Genomic DNA, 16027 nt, shown 5'->3' with positions numbered 1-16027 from the left:
AAAGTTCGGAGGGTTGGGGGAACTTTGAGTGGGCTGTTGGGGGTAAGTTTGGAGGGGAGGTTGGGGAGAATTTAGCGGGAGGTTGGGGGAATTTGGAGGGGGTTGGGGAAAATTTGGAGGGGGGTTGAGGGGCAGGTCAAGGTTTGGAAGGAAGTTAGAGGGATTTGGGGAAGTTTGGAAGGGGTTGGGGGAAATTTGGAGGGAGGTCGGTGAAGTTTGGTGGAGTGGGGGGATGGTTGGAGGGACGTTCAGGAGAGCTAGAGGGGTTTTGGGGGTGGTTTAGGTACAGATTTGAATTGTTTTTGTAAATGTAGTGATTACTTTGTAGCCACTTTGCTAACATCAGTTGATTGCTCGATGATTAATTATCTTTAAATAATCAGCATTGGGCCTCCACTTTCACCATTGCTACTGTCACTCTGCCCACTGCATGCAGGTATAATGAAAGAAAGACAAAACCTACATTTATACAGCACCTTTCACAATGCCCCAAATCGCTTTCCAGCCAATTCAGCACTTTTGAGTTGTAGTCATTGGTGAAATGTAGAGAATGTTATCTAATGGTGGAGCAGGCTCATGGGGGTGAATGACCTATTCCTGCTCCTAATACATATGTGTGTATGGAGACAGGTGAGATGAACAGGACTCGATGGCCTTTGTCATCTATAATTATCGTGCGAACAGAGGGTGGAATCCTGGCTGGAGTTCTGTTTATTTTGTTGCTGGTGAAAGTTTACTGTGAGCAGGATTTGTGGGATGAGATCACCAGGACAGGAGTGCAGATTGAGCTCAGTGTGAATCAGTAACCTGTTTTACTGCACATGATTCACAAGAGTCTTTTCCATATACTTCAATACTGTCCTTTTGTCCAGTTACCTGTTATCCCGCTCCATCTTGCTGTTTTTTCTGAGTTTTTTGAGGTTAGAAATATCGTGATATAGTTATGTTGCGTTGCAGATATTGAAAATATATTGTGGTGAGAAGCAGCAATCAGCAGAGTCTTCAGACTTGCTGATGACCAAACAGATACAACTGTGAGCCATTCAGTCTTCGCTCTCTGGCCCCTTAAAAGTTCTGTTGCACGGAGAAGCCTGGAAACAGGAAAAGCACCGGGGCCCAGGATTTCTCTCCCAGTCCCTGCTGGAGATAACTCTCCTGCTCTTCTTCGAAATAGTGGCTGTGGGTTCTTCTACGCCCACCTGAGAGGGCAGACAGGGCCTTGGTGTATTGCTCGTCTGAAGGACAGCAGCTTTGACAGTGCAGCACTCTCTCAGTGCTGGCACCAGGAATGTCGATTTTGATTTTTGTTCTTGGGCCCCTGGATTGGGACTGGAACCAACAACCTTCTGACTCAGAAGTAAGAGTGAGATCCACTGAGCCACTGCTGACACGATAGACAATACAAATTTAGAAAGGGAAAGTTACCCTTTAAAAGCCCCCACCCTTTGCCTCCAGCACCGAAATCTAATAATAAAAACACTAGTATAAAAAACACATACAGGACTGACAAATGTTAGTGTTGGTTTAGAGCCAAAGTTTCGAGTCCCCATTTGAGTTCCTATGCCTTTCTGTCTCTCTATTGCACATGTGAATGACAGCCAGGCGATGGAGCTGAAGGCTCAATATCGCTGAGAATAACAGGGCTTGTGGCCCAGTTGGGAAACTGCCATGTACGTCGCACTAATAGAGGGAGGCAGGAAGGTGCTGGAGGAGTGACTGGGAAATGGGTCTCCAGCCAATCAGGGAGGGAGAGATGGTGATGTGACCCCCCCGGGGTTCAGTGCTCCTGTGTCCAAAGTGGGGAGTCATGAGGACAGGGTACAGAGGAGCCAAAAAGAAACCATTTGGATCCAGAACATTATGCACATCCTTTTACTCTGGTTGTCTTTGATCCTCAAGTAATTTTCTGTTTTTTTTAAACCATGTTCTGTTACATTAATAAATTTTATCAGTAAAAATATTTGATTTTGCTGGACTTTTGATTAGATTTATGCACTTTAGGGAAAGTGGGTGAAAGGAATTGGCAGGCTGTTTAACAGAAAGTGAGTCCCTCTAAGGTAATTGGCAAAGGATCCAGAGGGTGAGATGATGGTGGGGGAGTCCAGAACCAGGGGTCACAGTCTGAGGATATGGGTTAGACCATTTAGGACTTAGATGAGGAGAAATTTCTTCACCCAAAGAGTGGTGAGCCTGTGGAATTCGTTACCACAGAAAGTAGTTGAGACCAAAACATTGTATGTTTTCAAGGAGTTAGATATAGCTCTTGGGGCGAAAGAGATCAAAGGGTATGGGGAGAAAGCGGGAGCAGGCTATTAAGTTGGATGATCAGCCATGATCATAATGAATGGCGGAGCAGGCTCGAAGGGCCGAATGGCCTACTCCTGCTCCTAGTTTCTATGTAAATTTTATTTTTTTCACATAGCGAGTAGTTCTGATCTGCCTGAAAGCAGATTCGATTATTTATTTCCAAGGTGTAAATATTTGAAAGGGAAGAATTTGCAGGGTTGTAGGGAAAGAGAAGAGCAGTTGGATGAATCAGAAATTCCTTTCAAAGAGATGGCACGGGCATGATGGGCCAAATGGACTCCTTCTGCAGCCTGTGAATCTGAGCTTCCTGTCTTTGTGCAGGTTAAAAGGGTCAGATTTCATTTCAGCCTCTTCCTGGTATATATATTTAAAGAGACAAGTTTCTCTTTAGTTCTGAGGGACCGACAGAACAATGTCTCCAATCCTCTGTATATTTAAACATTGAAGATTGCATGGCCAATTGTAGTCAACAGCCTTCCTGTAGCTCTCTCAGGAGGCAGCAAGAAAGCATTTTGACTGCTTAACAATAGCAACCTCCACTGAACATGATTAAACCACAACAACAAAACAACCTGCATTTGTATAGCACCTTTAATCATGTGCTTCACAGGTGCCATTACTAAACAAAATTTTACACCGAGCCACATAAAGAGATGACCAGTAGCTTGGTTTTAAGGGGTTTCCTAAAGAAGCACAAGAGATCAAGGGGCAGAGAGGTTTAAGGAGGGAATTCCAGAGCGTGGGACCCAGGCAGCTGAAGGCAAAGCCCCCAGTTGTTGTGCAATTGAAATTGGGGATATTGAAGAGGCCAGAATTAGTGGAGCACAGATGTCTCAGAGGGTTTTAGGGATGGAGAAGATTACAGAGATGGGGAGAGGGGGATGTGAGACCATGTGGTGATTTGAAAAAAAGGATGCTGGGGAGGGATTTGAAAAAAAAAGAGAATTTTAAAATCGAGGCATTGCTTGAGAGGGATCCAGTGTTGGTCAGTGAGCACAGCGGGTGATAGGTGAACGGGACTCAGTGTGAGTTGGGAGACGGGCAGCAGAGTTTGTCGACTGAAGAAAACTGGTCCAGTTCTGTACATTTCCCATTACACTACTTATATCTAAGATTGAGCTGACATCAAACTTTCCACTGGGATTGCGTAATCCGCTGATGTCATCACATTCTATTGTGATGATGTCATAAGATTACATTCAGCATTTTTCTGATTATATAATCAGCTGACACCAGACTATATACTTTATTGGGAGTGTGGGATTAGCTGATGCCTGTACAATCCTTTACCTTTGCGCAGTAAGCAGAAACGATCGTTTGTGTGATTTCATAAATAGAATTTTTAACTACATGTACATAACTTATTTTTGAATCCGGAAATGGTCCGGATCGTGAACATTTACCACTAAAATTAACCAATTTGCTAGCGCAAGCGTATGTGACTTTTCAGCCAATTTGTTGTTCTTGTTTACAATAAATTGTTGGGGAGAAAAAAATGTTATTTCAACTAATCTCCCAATGTTATCAAATCCTTTTAAACATTTGAATATTGCTGAAAAAAGAGACATGCTGTCAAAGCTTTTCGTCTTGCACTCATCAGGATAGATGCAAGAATACCAAATATCAAAGGGAACAACAGTTTAAACTGTCTGAGAAACAGGGTGCTAATTTGTTGTCAAGTGGACTCTGACTGGTTGAGGCATTGCCATGGAGAATGCACCAAGGAACAGTTACCCCAAGCTTTTGTTCAAATTCAGAAATGGCAAGTCAATTCTGATTGGTTGAGATGTTGCCATGGGGAATGCATCAGGGAACAATTGTCCCCCAAACTCCTGTTTAATTAAAAAGGCAAAATGCTTGGACAAATTCCTTTTGTGTGCAGAAAACAGGGCGCAGTATTTGAATATGAAAATCCAGTGCCTGGATCCAGTTTGCATGTTCACTGCATCTAATCATTTCTTCCTATGGCCATACCCTATTTGTGTACCACGTTTTGTTCAAATCCATCCATTAGTTTTTAAGATATATTGTTACAGACAGACAAACAGGGATGAAAACATTCTCTGTAAGGACAAAGCTGAAAAAAATAAACGTTTTTACTAAGACCAAGGAAGCCTTAGGCTAATCCACAGCCAACAACCTGCTCTGAAAACTCTGCTGATATTTTGACAGCTGTGATAAATTCCACCCCAGCAGCGGAGACAATCCACAACATTCCAAAGCAATCGCCATTCGAAATAAAACAAACCACAACAATTGAAAAGAAAAAGTCAATTCTCCTGATCTCCCAATGTGAACGGATCATTCAAAAATATTCCAGGATCTGGAACTGCACCAAAGATAGGACAGTTCTTGCATGGTCGGTGTACCAAGTTTCGGTAATTTTATCCATTAATTTGTGAGATCAATTGTTTACAAACAGACATCTTCAATGGCAGAGGTACTTTCAGTACATTGACCAGCCCCAAACTCTATTCTCAGTCAGCATTTCAAAGGGGGAAAGGGGTGGATTCTCAGACGAGCAAGATAAGGCACCCCCTTTAAATAGCCAGTTCCCACAATGTATTCAGTGGCCTTTGGATGGAAGCAGATTGGTCCACACTGGGAGTTCTTGCACTGCCCCTCCCCCCACCCTCAGGTCAGCTGGCTCCTGCTCCTGCTGGACAATCTGCCTGTAAGAATAGGAGCGTGTTGATTTAAAAACAAACTTGCGTTTATATAGCACCTTCCACCACCTCAGGGAGTCTCAAAGTGTTCCACTGCCAATGAAACGCTTTCTGAAATGTGGTCACACTGTAGGAAACGTGGCAACCAATTTGTGCACAGCAAGCTCCCACAGACGGCAATGGCCAGAGTGTCTGTTTTCACTGATGTTGATTGAGGGATAAATATCAGGCACCAGGACATCAGGGGAGATCTCCTCCCCCTCCTGCTCTCCTTCCAGTTGTGGCCATTGAATCTTTTACATACACCTGAGAGGGCAGACAGGGCTCTCGGGTTCATGTCTCACTGGAAAGAAGGTCCCTCCGTCAGGACTGCTCTCCCTCATAACTGGCACCGGAGGTGTCAGTCGTGGATTCTGGGGGCTTGAGTCTCTGGCTTGGGGATTCGAACGCAGCACCTCCTGACTCAGAGGTAAGAGTACTACCCACTGTCATGCTGTGTTGAATAAAATCATCTTGCTGGTGTTCTAGAATGATGGAATTGTTACAACACTGAAGGGAGGCCATTCAGCCCATTGTGTCTGTGCCAGCCCTCTGCAAGAGCAGCAAACATAGTGTCATTCCGCTACCTTTTCCACATAACCCTGTCAATTTTTCCCCTTCAGATAATGATCCAATTTTCTGTTGAAAACCATGACTGAATCTTCCTCCAAGCCCCTTCATCCCTGGCACCATTCTAGTACATCTCCAATCCTCCCACTTCACCAACTGTCAGAATGAACATGGTTCAGTCCTGGATGTGATTAACAGCAGCAATAACGGCAAAATCCAACCCCTGTAATTACTTGTGAACTCGCCGGTGTCTCAGCAGACTGGATAACTGACTGAAACCCTTCCCACACATAGAGCAGGTGAATGGCCTCTCACCAGTGTGAATTCGCTGGTGTCTCAGCAGGGTGGATGAATCTCTGAATCCCTTCCCACATTCAGAGCAGATGGACGGTCTCTCCCCGGTGTGAACTCGCTGATGCATCACCAGGTTGCATAACTGAATGAATCCTTTCCCACAGCCAGAGCAGGTGAATGGCCTCTTCCCATTGTGAACACGTTGGTGTGTCTGCAGGTGGGATAATTGAGTGAATCCTTTCCCACACTCGGAGCAGATGAAAGGCCTCTCCCCAGTGTGAACTCGCTGGTGTGTCAGCAGGTTGGATGACTGAGGGAATCCCTTCCCACATGTAGAGCAGATGAAGGGCTTCTCCCCGGTGTGAACCCGCTGGTGTGTCAGGAGGGCAGATGAATCGCTGAATCCCTTCCCACATTCAGAGCAGGTGAATGGCCTCTCCCTGGTGTGAACTCGCTGGTGCATCAGCAGGTTGCATGACTGAGTGAATCCCTTCCCACACTCAGAGCAGATAAATGGCCTCTCGCCAGTGTGAACTCGCTTGTGTGTCAGCAGGTGAGATGAATTACTGAATCCCTTCCCACATTCAGAGCAGACGAAAGGCCTCTCCCCGGAGTGAACTCGCTGGTGTTTCAGCAGGGTGGATGACTGAGTGAATGCTTTCCCACACTCAGAGCAGGTGAAAGGCCTCTCCCCAGTGTGAATGCGCTGATGAGTTTCCAGCGCAGATGGGGTGCAGAATCCCTTCCCACAGTCCCCACAATTGTGCGGTTTCTCCATGGTGCAGGTGTCCTTGTGTTCCTCCAGGTTAACCGCTCAGTTGAAACCTCATCTTGTCACACAACATGTGTACAATCTCTCCCCACTGCGAATGGCGTAATGTTGTTTCAGACTGTATAACTGGTTAAAGCTCTTTTCACAGTCAGTTCACTGGAGCACTCTCACTCAGTTGTCTGTGTCTCATTGCTTTTCCAGTCACACTGATGCTTGAAATGTTTTCCCACAGACAGAACAGGGGAACATTTCTCCTTCCACATTCCACATTCAAAGGGCTGATGATATTCAGGTTCTGATGATTCCAGTAACTCTGTCAGATATTGACACAATATTTGGTTTGAGTTTCCCAGATCCAAGTCCTCTCCTAATATCCTGTAAAACGAGTTTACAAAAGTCATCATTGTCAGTGCAGCATAAAAATTCACAACACATAATTCTAGTTTCTACGGAACATTCTTTCTCTCGTATTCCCCAGAAGCAGTGACTCTCTGTCCCTCCGTTCTCACTCTGCAGTACCTCCCAAATCTCCTGAAGGTGCCATTTCATGCTGATCAGCAAATCCATGTGCACTGCTTCCTGTCCAGGGCACAGGGGCCTTGGAAATCATTATGCAGGTTATATATATATATATGTATACATTACTGGATTTAAAATGTGCATAATATGCACTGCATTACTTGATTAAAGATACAGAGAGGATGCAAGGAAGAGCTTTATTTAGGAGCGAGTGAGCATGACCTGGAACTCTCTGCCTACAAGGGTGGGGGAACTTGCGATGATCAGTGATTTCAAAATGAAATTGGTGGACACTTGAAGGAAATAAACTTGTAGGAGAACAGGGTATAGAGGGAGAATGGGATGGATAGCTCTAGAGAGTCGGCATGGACTTGAGTTGCTGAATGCATTCCTGCGCTGTAATGACTCGATGACTGGAAATATATAACGGTAGCTAGAGTACTATATTACAAGACTAGACATATTTATAAATGAAAGTTATTATCGGTCAACAAAAAATATATCAAATATTTACCATATAAAAACATTCGACATATCTCTGCCCTATATTAGTTTACTGCCACCTTAAATGTCAGGCATCTCCTGGGGAATCCGCCTATTTTATTGGAAATACGAGGAAAGAGGCTATCCTTTTAGCCAGACAAATAAATGTGTCAAGCTGAGGGAGTAAAGGATGTCAATGTCTTTAAGAGAGAGCGAGAGAGAAAGAGAGACCTGGGTCAACCTTTCCAGAGTCTGCACCCTCTTCCTTTCCCTTCAGTTCCTGCAGGTCAACAATTTAAACCCAGAATTAGAAAAGAAATGGAAAGGGGGAGAAAAAGAAAATGTTTTACTCACAGGTATTTGACACGGGACTGGGGAGAAAGTTTACGTGTGTGAGAAGCTAAATCCTCATTCAGAGAGAGAAGCAGCATCAGCAGCTTTGATGGGCAGTAATGGACAGGTTTAAAAGCTCATTGTCCAACATCCGCATTCAAACAATGGGGGAAGTTCCGTGTCGTCATTGCGACAGTGCCCGCGCTCTGATTGGTTGGAGGACCATCCACCTTCCGGTCGTCCAGCTCCTCCCAATGGTTAACCTCGGTCCGACCACAATGATGGAGAGTAACCCGAGCGCGTGTTCGGGGGAGAGACTTTGACCATCAAGTCCATTGCTCTCAATGTGAACTGGGTACGTTCCTCTGAATCACTGTGACGCCTGAGTCAGCCAATAGGACTGACTGTGCTCCGCGGTGACGTCCTCGGGTTCCAGTTTGCGGACCAGGCGCGCGGACACGGAGCCCCACCCCCACCCATTGTTCCCCCTCCCCCACCCCCACCCCCACCCATTGTTCCCCCTCCCCCACCTCCACCCATTGTTCCCCCACCCATTGTTCCCCCTCCCCCACCCATTGTTCCCCCTCCCCCACCCATTGTTCCCCCACCCATTGTACCCCCTCCCCCTCCCCCACCCATTGTTCCCCCTCCCCCACCCATTGTTCCCCCTCCCCCACCCATTGTTTCCCCCTCCCCCACCCATTGTTTCCCCCTCCCCCACCCATTGTTCCCCCTCCCCCTCCCCCACCCATTGTTCCCCCTCCCCCTCCCCCACCCATTGTTCCCCACCCCCACCCATTGTTCCCCCTCCCCCTCCCCCACCCATTGTTCCCCCTCCCCCTCCCCCACCCATTGTTCCCCCTCCCCCTCCCCCACCCATTGTTCCCCATCCCCCTCCCCCACCCATTGTTCCCCCTCCCCCTCCCCCATCCATTGTTCCCCTCCCCCTCCCCCACCCATTGTTCCCCTCCCCCTCCCCCACCCATTGTTCCCCCTCCCCCACCCATTGTTCCACCTCCACCCATTGTTCCCCCACCCCCACCCATTGTTCCCCCTCCCCCACCCATTGTTCCCCCTCCCCCTCCCATTGTTCCCCCTCCCCCACCCATTGTTCCCCCTCCCCCACCCATTGTTCCCCCTCCCCCACCCATTGTTCCCCCTCCCCCACCCATTGTTCCCCCTCCCCCACCCATTGTTCCCCCTCCCCCACCCATTGTTTCCCCTCCCCCACCCATTGTTTCCCCTCCCCCACCCATTGTTTCCCCTCCCCCACCCATTGTTCCCCCTCCCCCACCCATTGTTTCCCCCTCCCCCACCCATTGTTTCCCCCTCCCATTGTTTCCCCCTCCCCCACCCATTGTTTCCCCCTCCCCCACCCATTGTTTCCCCCTCCCCCACCCATTGTTTCCCCCTCCCCCACCCATTGTTTCCCCCTCCCCCACCCATTGTTTCCCCCTCCCCCACCCATTGTTTCCCCCTCCCCCACCCATTGTTTCCCCCTCCCCCACCCATTGTTCCCCCCTCCCCCACCCATTGTTCCCCCCTCCCCCTCCCCCACCCATTGTTCCCCCCTCCCCCTCCCCCACCCATTGTTCCCCCCTCCCCCTCCCGCACCCATTGTTCCCCCCTCCCCCTCCCCCACCCATTGCTCCCCCCTCCCCCACCCATTGCTCCCCCCTCCCCCTCCCCCACCCATTGTTCCCCCTTCCCCACCCATTGTTCCCCCTTCCCCACCCATTGTTCCCCCTTCCCCACCCATTGTTCCCCCTCCCCCACCCCCACCCATTGTTCCCCCTCCCCCACCCCCACCCATTGTTCCCCCTCCCCCACCCCCACCCCCACCCATTGTTCCCCCTCCCCCACCCATTGTTCCCCCTCCCCCTCCCCCACCCATTGTTCCCCCTCCCCCACCCATTGTTCCCCCTCCCCCACCCATTGTTCCCCCTCCCCCACCCATTGTTCCCCCTCCCCCACCCATTGTTCCCCCTCCCCCTAACCTCCTCGAGCCAAAGTTTCCAGGCAACCGGCTGACGGCTCCGGCCAGAGCGAGAAGCCGCTCGGCGAATTCCCCCTCCCCCCCTCTGTCTACGGCGACTGGCTGGTCCAAAAAGAGATCGAGTGCGACCGCTGACGGCAGCCGCACTGCGCCTGCTCCGGACAGAAAGCGCTTTCTGCGCCTGCGTGCTGGGCTGCCAGCTATGGGAGTGGAGGAGGGGACTGTGTAAAATGTCTTCTCCTCATTTTCTTCCAATGCAATTTGATTTTAAACGGCACAGCGTTTGTTTTTAGCTTCATAAACATTAAAACTTCTTCCTCGGTCCAAAATCTGTGAGTAAATCACTTTCTTTCCTTCCCCTGGGAAGTACAGAGAGATGTGGGACTCTGTAACTGGAATTAGTGCCAAATATGCTGAGGGGGGAAATGCTGGTGATTTTATGGACCAGGCTGATGCTCCAGCTGTTTAAAGTCATATTTATCCGGTCTATTGAAATGCCATTTGTCTGTTAATGCAGGCTTCATTTATGTTGAATTTAGTTTGATTGTTACAGGAATCGTTTTTAAAAAATAAAACCTTGTCCTTCTGTTTATTCCGTTGGGGTTGTCTGGGAATTTGTTTATTTTAAGGTTATTGGTTTCCACAGGGATCGTAACAACAGAGAAATGTCTAGTTATTTATTATTCTGTATTAAAGTTCATTTATTATTATTTCTAGTCCTGTAATAATACTGTAGCTGCATTCTATATTTCCAGTCATAAACTCATTACAGCACAGATGGTGTCCAATTGGAAACTCAGATCCATGCTGACATTCTGTAGAGTAATCCAGTCGATCCCATTCTCCATCTGTATCCTCGTTCCCCTGAAAGTTTTTCTTTCAACTCCCTATCCAATTTCATTTTGAAACCATTGATCATCTCCGGTTCTGCCATCCTCATAGGCATCGAATTCCAGGCCATGACTACTCGCTGTCTAAATAAAGTTCTTCCTCATATCCCCTCTGTATCGCTAATCAAGTATTACAATCTTTTTGGCTCCTTCAGGAGAATTGGGAGTGTATACATGAGATATAACAGAGTGAGAATGAAGGGAGTAAAAACAGAAAATGGTGCAAAAAACTCAGCAGGTCTGGCAGCATATGTGGAGCGAGAAACAGAGCTAACATTTTGAATCTGTCTGAACATTCCTGAGAGCTCAAAATGCAGGGAGCATGTTGGGGTTGGAGATTTACAGCTTTTGGGGAATGAGAGGGGAAAGAATGTTCCATAGAAACTAGAATTGTCTGTTCTGAATTTCTATCGCAGACTTTCTGTGATGACTTTTGTAAACTCCTTTTACAGGACATTAGAAGGGGATGATTTGCAGTCAGAAAGCTCAAACCAAAGGTCACGTCAAGATCTGGCAGAGCCACTCGATTAATCGGGATCTGAATATCAGCAGCCTTTGAACCTAGAAGAAATATTTGTCTGTTATGTCTGCTTCAAAATATTTGAAACATCAGTGTGACTGGAAGAGCACCGATTCTCACACACCCGAGTGAGTGTGTTCCAATGCCCTGGCTTTGGAAAGAGCTATGAACTGTTAGACAGTCTGAAGAAACATTGCCGCATTCACAGCCAGGGAGACCATACACAGGTTCTGTGTGCGAATGAGGCTTCAACTGATTGTCAAACCTGGAGAGACACAAGGGCACTCACACCATGGAGAAACCATGGAAATGTAGGGATTGTGGGAAGGGATTCCGATGCCCGTCTGCATTGGAAATTCATCAACGCAGTCACACTGGGGAGAAGCCATTCACCTGCTCTGAGTGTGGGAAGGCATTCAGTGGTTCATGGCAGCTGCACGCACACCAGCGAGTTCATGCAGTGGAGAGGCCGTTCACCTGCTCTCAGTGTAGCAAGGGATTCAGTGATTCATCAACCCTGCTGAGACACCAGCGAGTTCACACTGGAGAGAGGCCGTTCACCTGCTCTGAGTGTGGGAAGGGATTCACCCAGTTATCCAACCTGCTAACACACCAGGAAGTTCACACCGGGGAGAGGCCATTCACCTGCTCTCATTGTGGGAAAGGATTCACTCGGTTATTCAACTTGCAGACACATCAGCGAGTCCACACCGGGGAGAGGCCGTTCACCTGCTCTGTGTGTGGGAAGGGTTTCACCCAGTCATCCAACCTGCTGCTACACCAGCAACTTCACACTGGGGAGAGGTCATTCCCCTGCTCTCAGTGTGGGAAGGGATTCACTCGATTATCCAGCCTGCAGAGGCACCAGCGAGTTCACACCGGGGAGAGGCCATTCATCTGCTCTGTGTGTGGGAAGGGATTCACTCAGTCATCCCACCTGCAGACACACCAGTGTGTTCACAAGTGATCACAGCGATTGGATTCTGCTCTTATTGCTGCTGTTAATCACTTCCAGAACTGAACCATGTTCACCCTGACAGTTGGTGAAGTGGGAGGAAACCTTTCTGGTGGACTGGCCGGTCTCTCAACTTTGTTTCCAGTGGGCTGATGCTCGTTGAGGCTTGTTGCGAATATCCATTGCACATTTCATAGGGATCATAAAATAAAATGCTGTATGGATGGAAGAAGATATTCATGCATTTCTCTTTGGAGTCTTCCAAAGCATGCCACGTTGACATGGCGATGGGCTGTTGGAGTTAGAAGGTTCTTTTGTTTAATTTATCTGGGTGTTTCCCACAGAAGGCAGTTGCACATCTGGGCTTGTGTCGTTTGCAGCTCACTTGGAGTTGGTGAGGGAAAAGAAGCTGGAAGATTTGCCTGGCTTGGAGCTAGAGGATGAAATCTAGAGTGGCCCTCCCAGTGAAAGGCCTTGTGGTAGAAAGCAGTTAATCATATGAATTAGGAGCAGGTGTAGGCCATTCAGGCCTGTGAGCCTGCTCGGCCATGTGATAAGATCATAGCTGATCTAATTGAGGCCCCAACTCTACTTTCCTGTCTACCCCCATAATCTTTGACTCCCTGTCAATCAAGAATTAACTCAACCTTAAAATTATTCAGTAGCCTCCACTGCTTTCTGGTGAAGAGAATTCCACAATTGACGACCCTGTGAGAAGACAAATTTCTCCTCATCTCTGTCTTAAATGGGTGACCCCTTATTTTTAAACAGTGGCCCCTAGTTGTCGTCTCTCCCATAAGGAGAAACATCCTCAGCCTCCGAAGTGGCCAGGAGGCACAGATTTGTTTCAGCGCAAAAGGAGGCCATTCAGCCCATCGTGACTGCACCGGCTCTTTGGTCATTTCACTTAGAGCCGTTCTCCCGCCTTCTACCTATAACCCTTCACATTCTTCCTTTTCCGGTAACAGTCTAATTCCCTCTTGAATGCTTCAATTGAACCTGCCTCCACCACACTCCCAGGCAGTGCATTCCAGACCTTAACCACTCGCTGCATGAAGAAGGTTTTCCTCGTGTCACTTTTGCTTCTTTTACCAACTACTTTAAATCTGTGCCCTCTCGTTTTTGATCCTTTCAGAAGGGGGAACTCATCACATTCTCCCCATCAACCCTGTCCAGACCCCTCATGATTTTGAATACACTTCCAGCCCACTGAAACACCAGTTCATTCACCTGCTCTGAGTGTGGGAAGGGATTCACTCATCATCCCACCTACTGGCACACAAGGGAGTTCACAAGTAACTATCGTGATTGTATTTTGCTGTTAATCACAAACAGAACTGAACTATGTTCACTGGGGTCTGTTTCTACTGATGTTAATAAACTCCAGCCCAGTTATAGGGCATAGTATTGTGGATAAAATTCAAATCAGCTTTGTGTTAAATACAGTGTGTTGAGTCTTTTTAGTATCTCTGAGACAAGTTAGTTCCTTTTGAAGGGCTCTCCCTCTCCCCTGTCTCCTCAATCCTCATCTCCAACAACTGTGAGAAGCTCATGGAGTTTCTTTGTCACTAAGATTGAAACAATTTGATCTGCTCCCTCCCTCCCTTCCACTAGATCACCAGTCCAATTGACCTTGAATGTTCCCCCCTCGCCCTGAACGTGTATCTTTCTGTAGTTTCTCTCCCATGCCCCCTCGTTCCTTCTCAGCACTTAGCTTTGCCATGAGACCCATCTCCTGCTACCCCAGCCCTATTTTCACTCATATGTTGATCTCCAAGCTTCCCATGCTTGTTGACATTGTTAACAGTTCTCTCTTCAGTTACTGCTCCTCTCTCCTTCAAATCTGACATTATCACCCCCTCCTCAATAAAATCAACCATTGATCCCACGATCCTTGCAAACCACTCCAAGCTCCCTTTCCCCTTCAAAGTCCTGAAATGTGTTGACACCTCCCAAATCCTGCCCATCTTTTTGGAATTCCATTTTTGAATCTGAACATATGAAATAGGAGCAGAAGTAGGCAATTTGGCCCCTCGACAAATAAGATTTCTGCCTCTGCCACATTATCGAAGTAGCTCTTCTCAGTCCCTAACTGCATCCAATGTAACCAAGGTAAACTCTCCCTCATCGTCCTTTGTCCTTCTTGGCCCATCTACAGTCTTTGACACAATTGACCAAACCATCCATAGGGATGGTGAATAAATGCTGGCCTAGCCACATCCCATGAATGAATTAAAACAAAAATTCCTTCAATGCCTCTTCACTGTTGTCGAGTTGGGTGGGACTGATCCCTGATTCCTTTCTTATCAAATTGTAGCAAGAGGATCAGCTGCAGTAGCTGTCATTATTTGAGTTTTTTTTTACAAACTGACTCACTGGGAAAATGATCATGTGTCACTAGACATTAACATAAAAATGTTCCATTCTCAGTCTCACATTGACTGTCTCTTACAGACCAAGTCCTTCTAAATATATCACCGCTCCTGGATTAGATCAACAGGGAAAAGTGAAGACTGTATAGTCCACAACCCAATCTAATAGCAGTAAAAATATCTGAAAATTCCCATTAAAATGCAAGGCATTGCAGAGCAACTGTGTCTTCTGTGACTTATTGAAACAGAGTCATTACACAGATTGGCCAAAAGCTCCATTATTGCAGGATGCGGATGGTAGAATATGGAGCTTGATCTTTCTTATTTTTCAACACCGACATTAGCGGAATCTCACCCCCACTTCCCGAGAATCAAACGAAGATTAAGTGAGTTCGATCTCTAATGGCGGCCGCAGTACCCACAATACCACACGGCTCAGAAACCGCTCTATCTGCCGCGGGTTGGCCGGGTGGGTCGCGCATGCTCGGAGGGTCCTGGTCTCTTTGTTTGAGGTTGTTTCCCGGGAAGAAGCCGGAAGCGGCGGATAGTGAGAGTGGAGAATGTTCATTGTTTAATATTCGGCTCTGGGGCCGCACTCGGGATTTGTAAACCCCGCCCCCCCTGCCCGGGGTTTATCCACCTGACAGTTCAGGATGCGCGGCTGATTGACGGCGGAGCTAGACCAATAGGAAGAGGGGGCGGGGTTGGAGGCATGAGCACTGACGGCTGATCCTCCAACCAATTAGAGTGAATGAGGGGCGGGGCTGAGTCCAGATCAGCCTCATTGGCTGAAACTCTGCATCATTTTGAAATGGGCAATTGGAGATGTCACAGAGCTGGAAGCAGGCAGCCTGGAGTATTGTGTGCAGTTTTCGTCTCCTTACCGAAGAAAGGATATACTTGTCACAGAGGAAGTGCCTGCAAAGCTTCACCATCCTGATTCCTGGGATGGCAGGATTGTTGTATGAGGAGAGTTTTGGGTCGACTAGGGCTGTATTCACTGGAGTTCAGAAGAATGAGAGGGGCCGTCATTGAAACGTTTAAAATTCGGACAGAAGTGTACAGACTGGATGCAGGGATGATGTTTCCCCAGGCTGGGTTTGGAGGGGTGGGTGGTGGGGGGCGTCTGGAACAAGGGGTCAGTCTCAGGATATGGTGCAGGCCATTTCGGACTGAGTTGCGGTGAAATTTATTTGCTCAGTGCATGGTGAACCTGTGGAATTGTCTACCACAAAAGGCTGTGGAGGCCAAATCGCTGAATAGATTTCTAGACATGAAAGGCATCAAGGTGTTTGGGAAAAGAGGGGGAGT

At 47.7% G+C, this 16027-nt stretch overlaps 2 protein-coding genes and 1 long non-coding RNA gene across 3 annotated transcripts in view; 1 reads left to right on the top strand and 2 right to left on the bottom strand.

The window, feature by feature from the left end:
• The window catches only part of LOC144698139 (uncharacterized), a 212690-nt gene that overhangs the window by 78121 nt on the left and 118542 nt on the right, over positions 1 to 16027 (bottom strand). The window lies entirely within an intron of this gene.
• The window catches only part of LOC144698141 (uncharacterized), a 39591-nt gene that overhangs the window by 11837 nt on the left and 11727 nt on the right, over positions 1 to 16027 (top strand). The window contains 1 exon segment of the mRNA XM_078570084.1: positions 12081 to 12344. Within this exon segment, the coding sequence (XP_078426210.1) occupies positions 12081 to 12344 (264 nt within the window).
• Positions 4675 to 10827, bottom strand: LOC144698358 (uncharacterized). Its single transcript, XM_078570313.1, has 2 exons — positions 10750 to 10827; positions 4675 to 6582 (listed from the first exon to the last, which is right to left on the bottom strand). The coding sequence occupies exons 1-2, from the start codon at positions 10825 to 10827 to the stop codon at positions 5812 to 5814; spliced, it is 849 nt and encodes a 282-aa protein (XP_078426439.1). The 3' UTR covers positions 4675 to 5811.

The sequence above is a fragment of the Cetorhinus maximus genome, chromosome 23 (genome assembly GCF_964194155.1).
Source record: "Cetorhinus maximus chromosome 23, sCetMax3.hap1.1, whole genome shotgun sequence".
Taxonomy (NCBI): Eukaryota; Metazoa; Chordata; class Chondrichthyes; order Lamniformes; family Cetorhinidae; genus Cetorhinus; species Cetorhinus maximus.
This window is presented reverse-complemented; position numbering and strand designations above follow the sequence as displayed.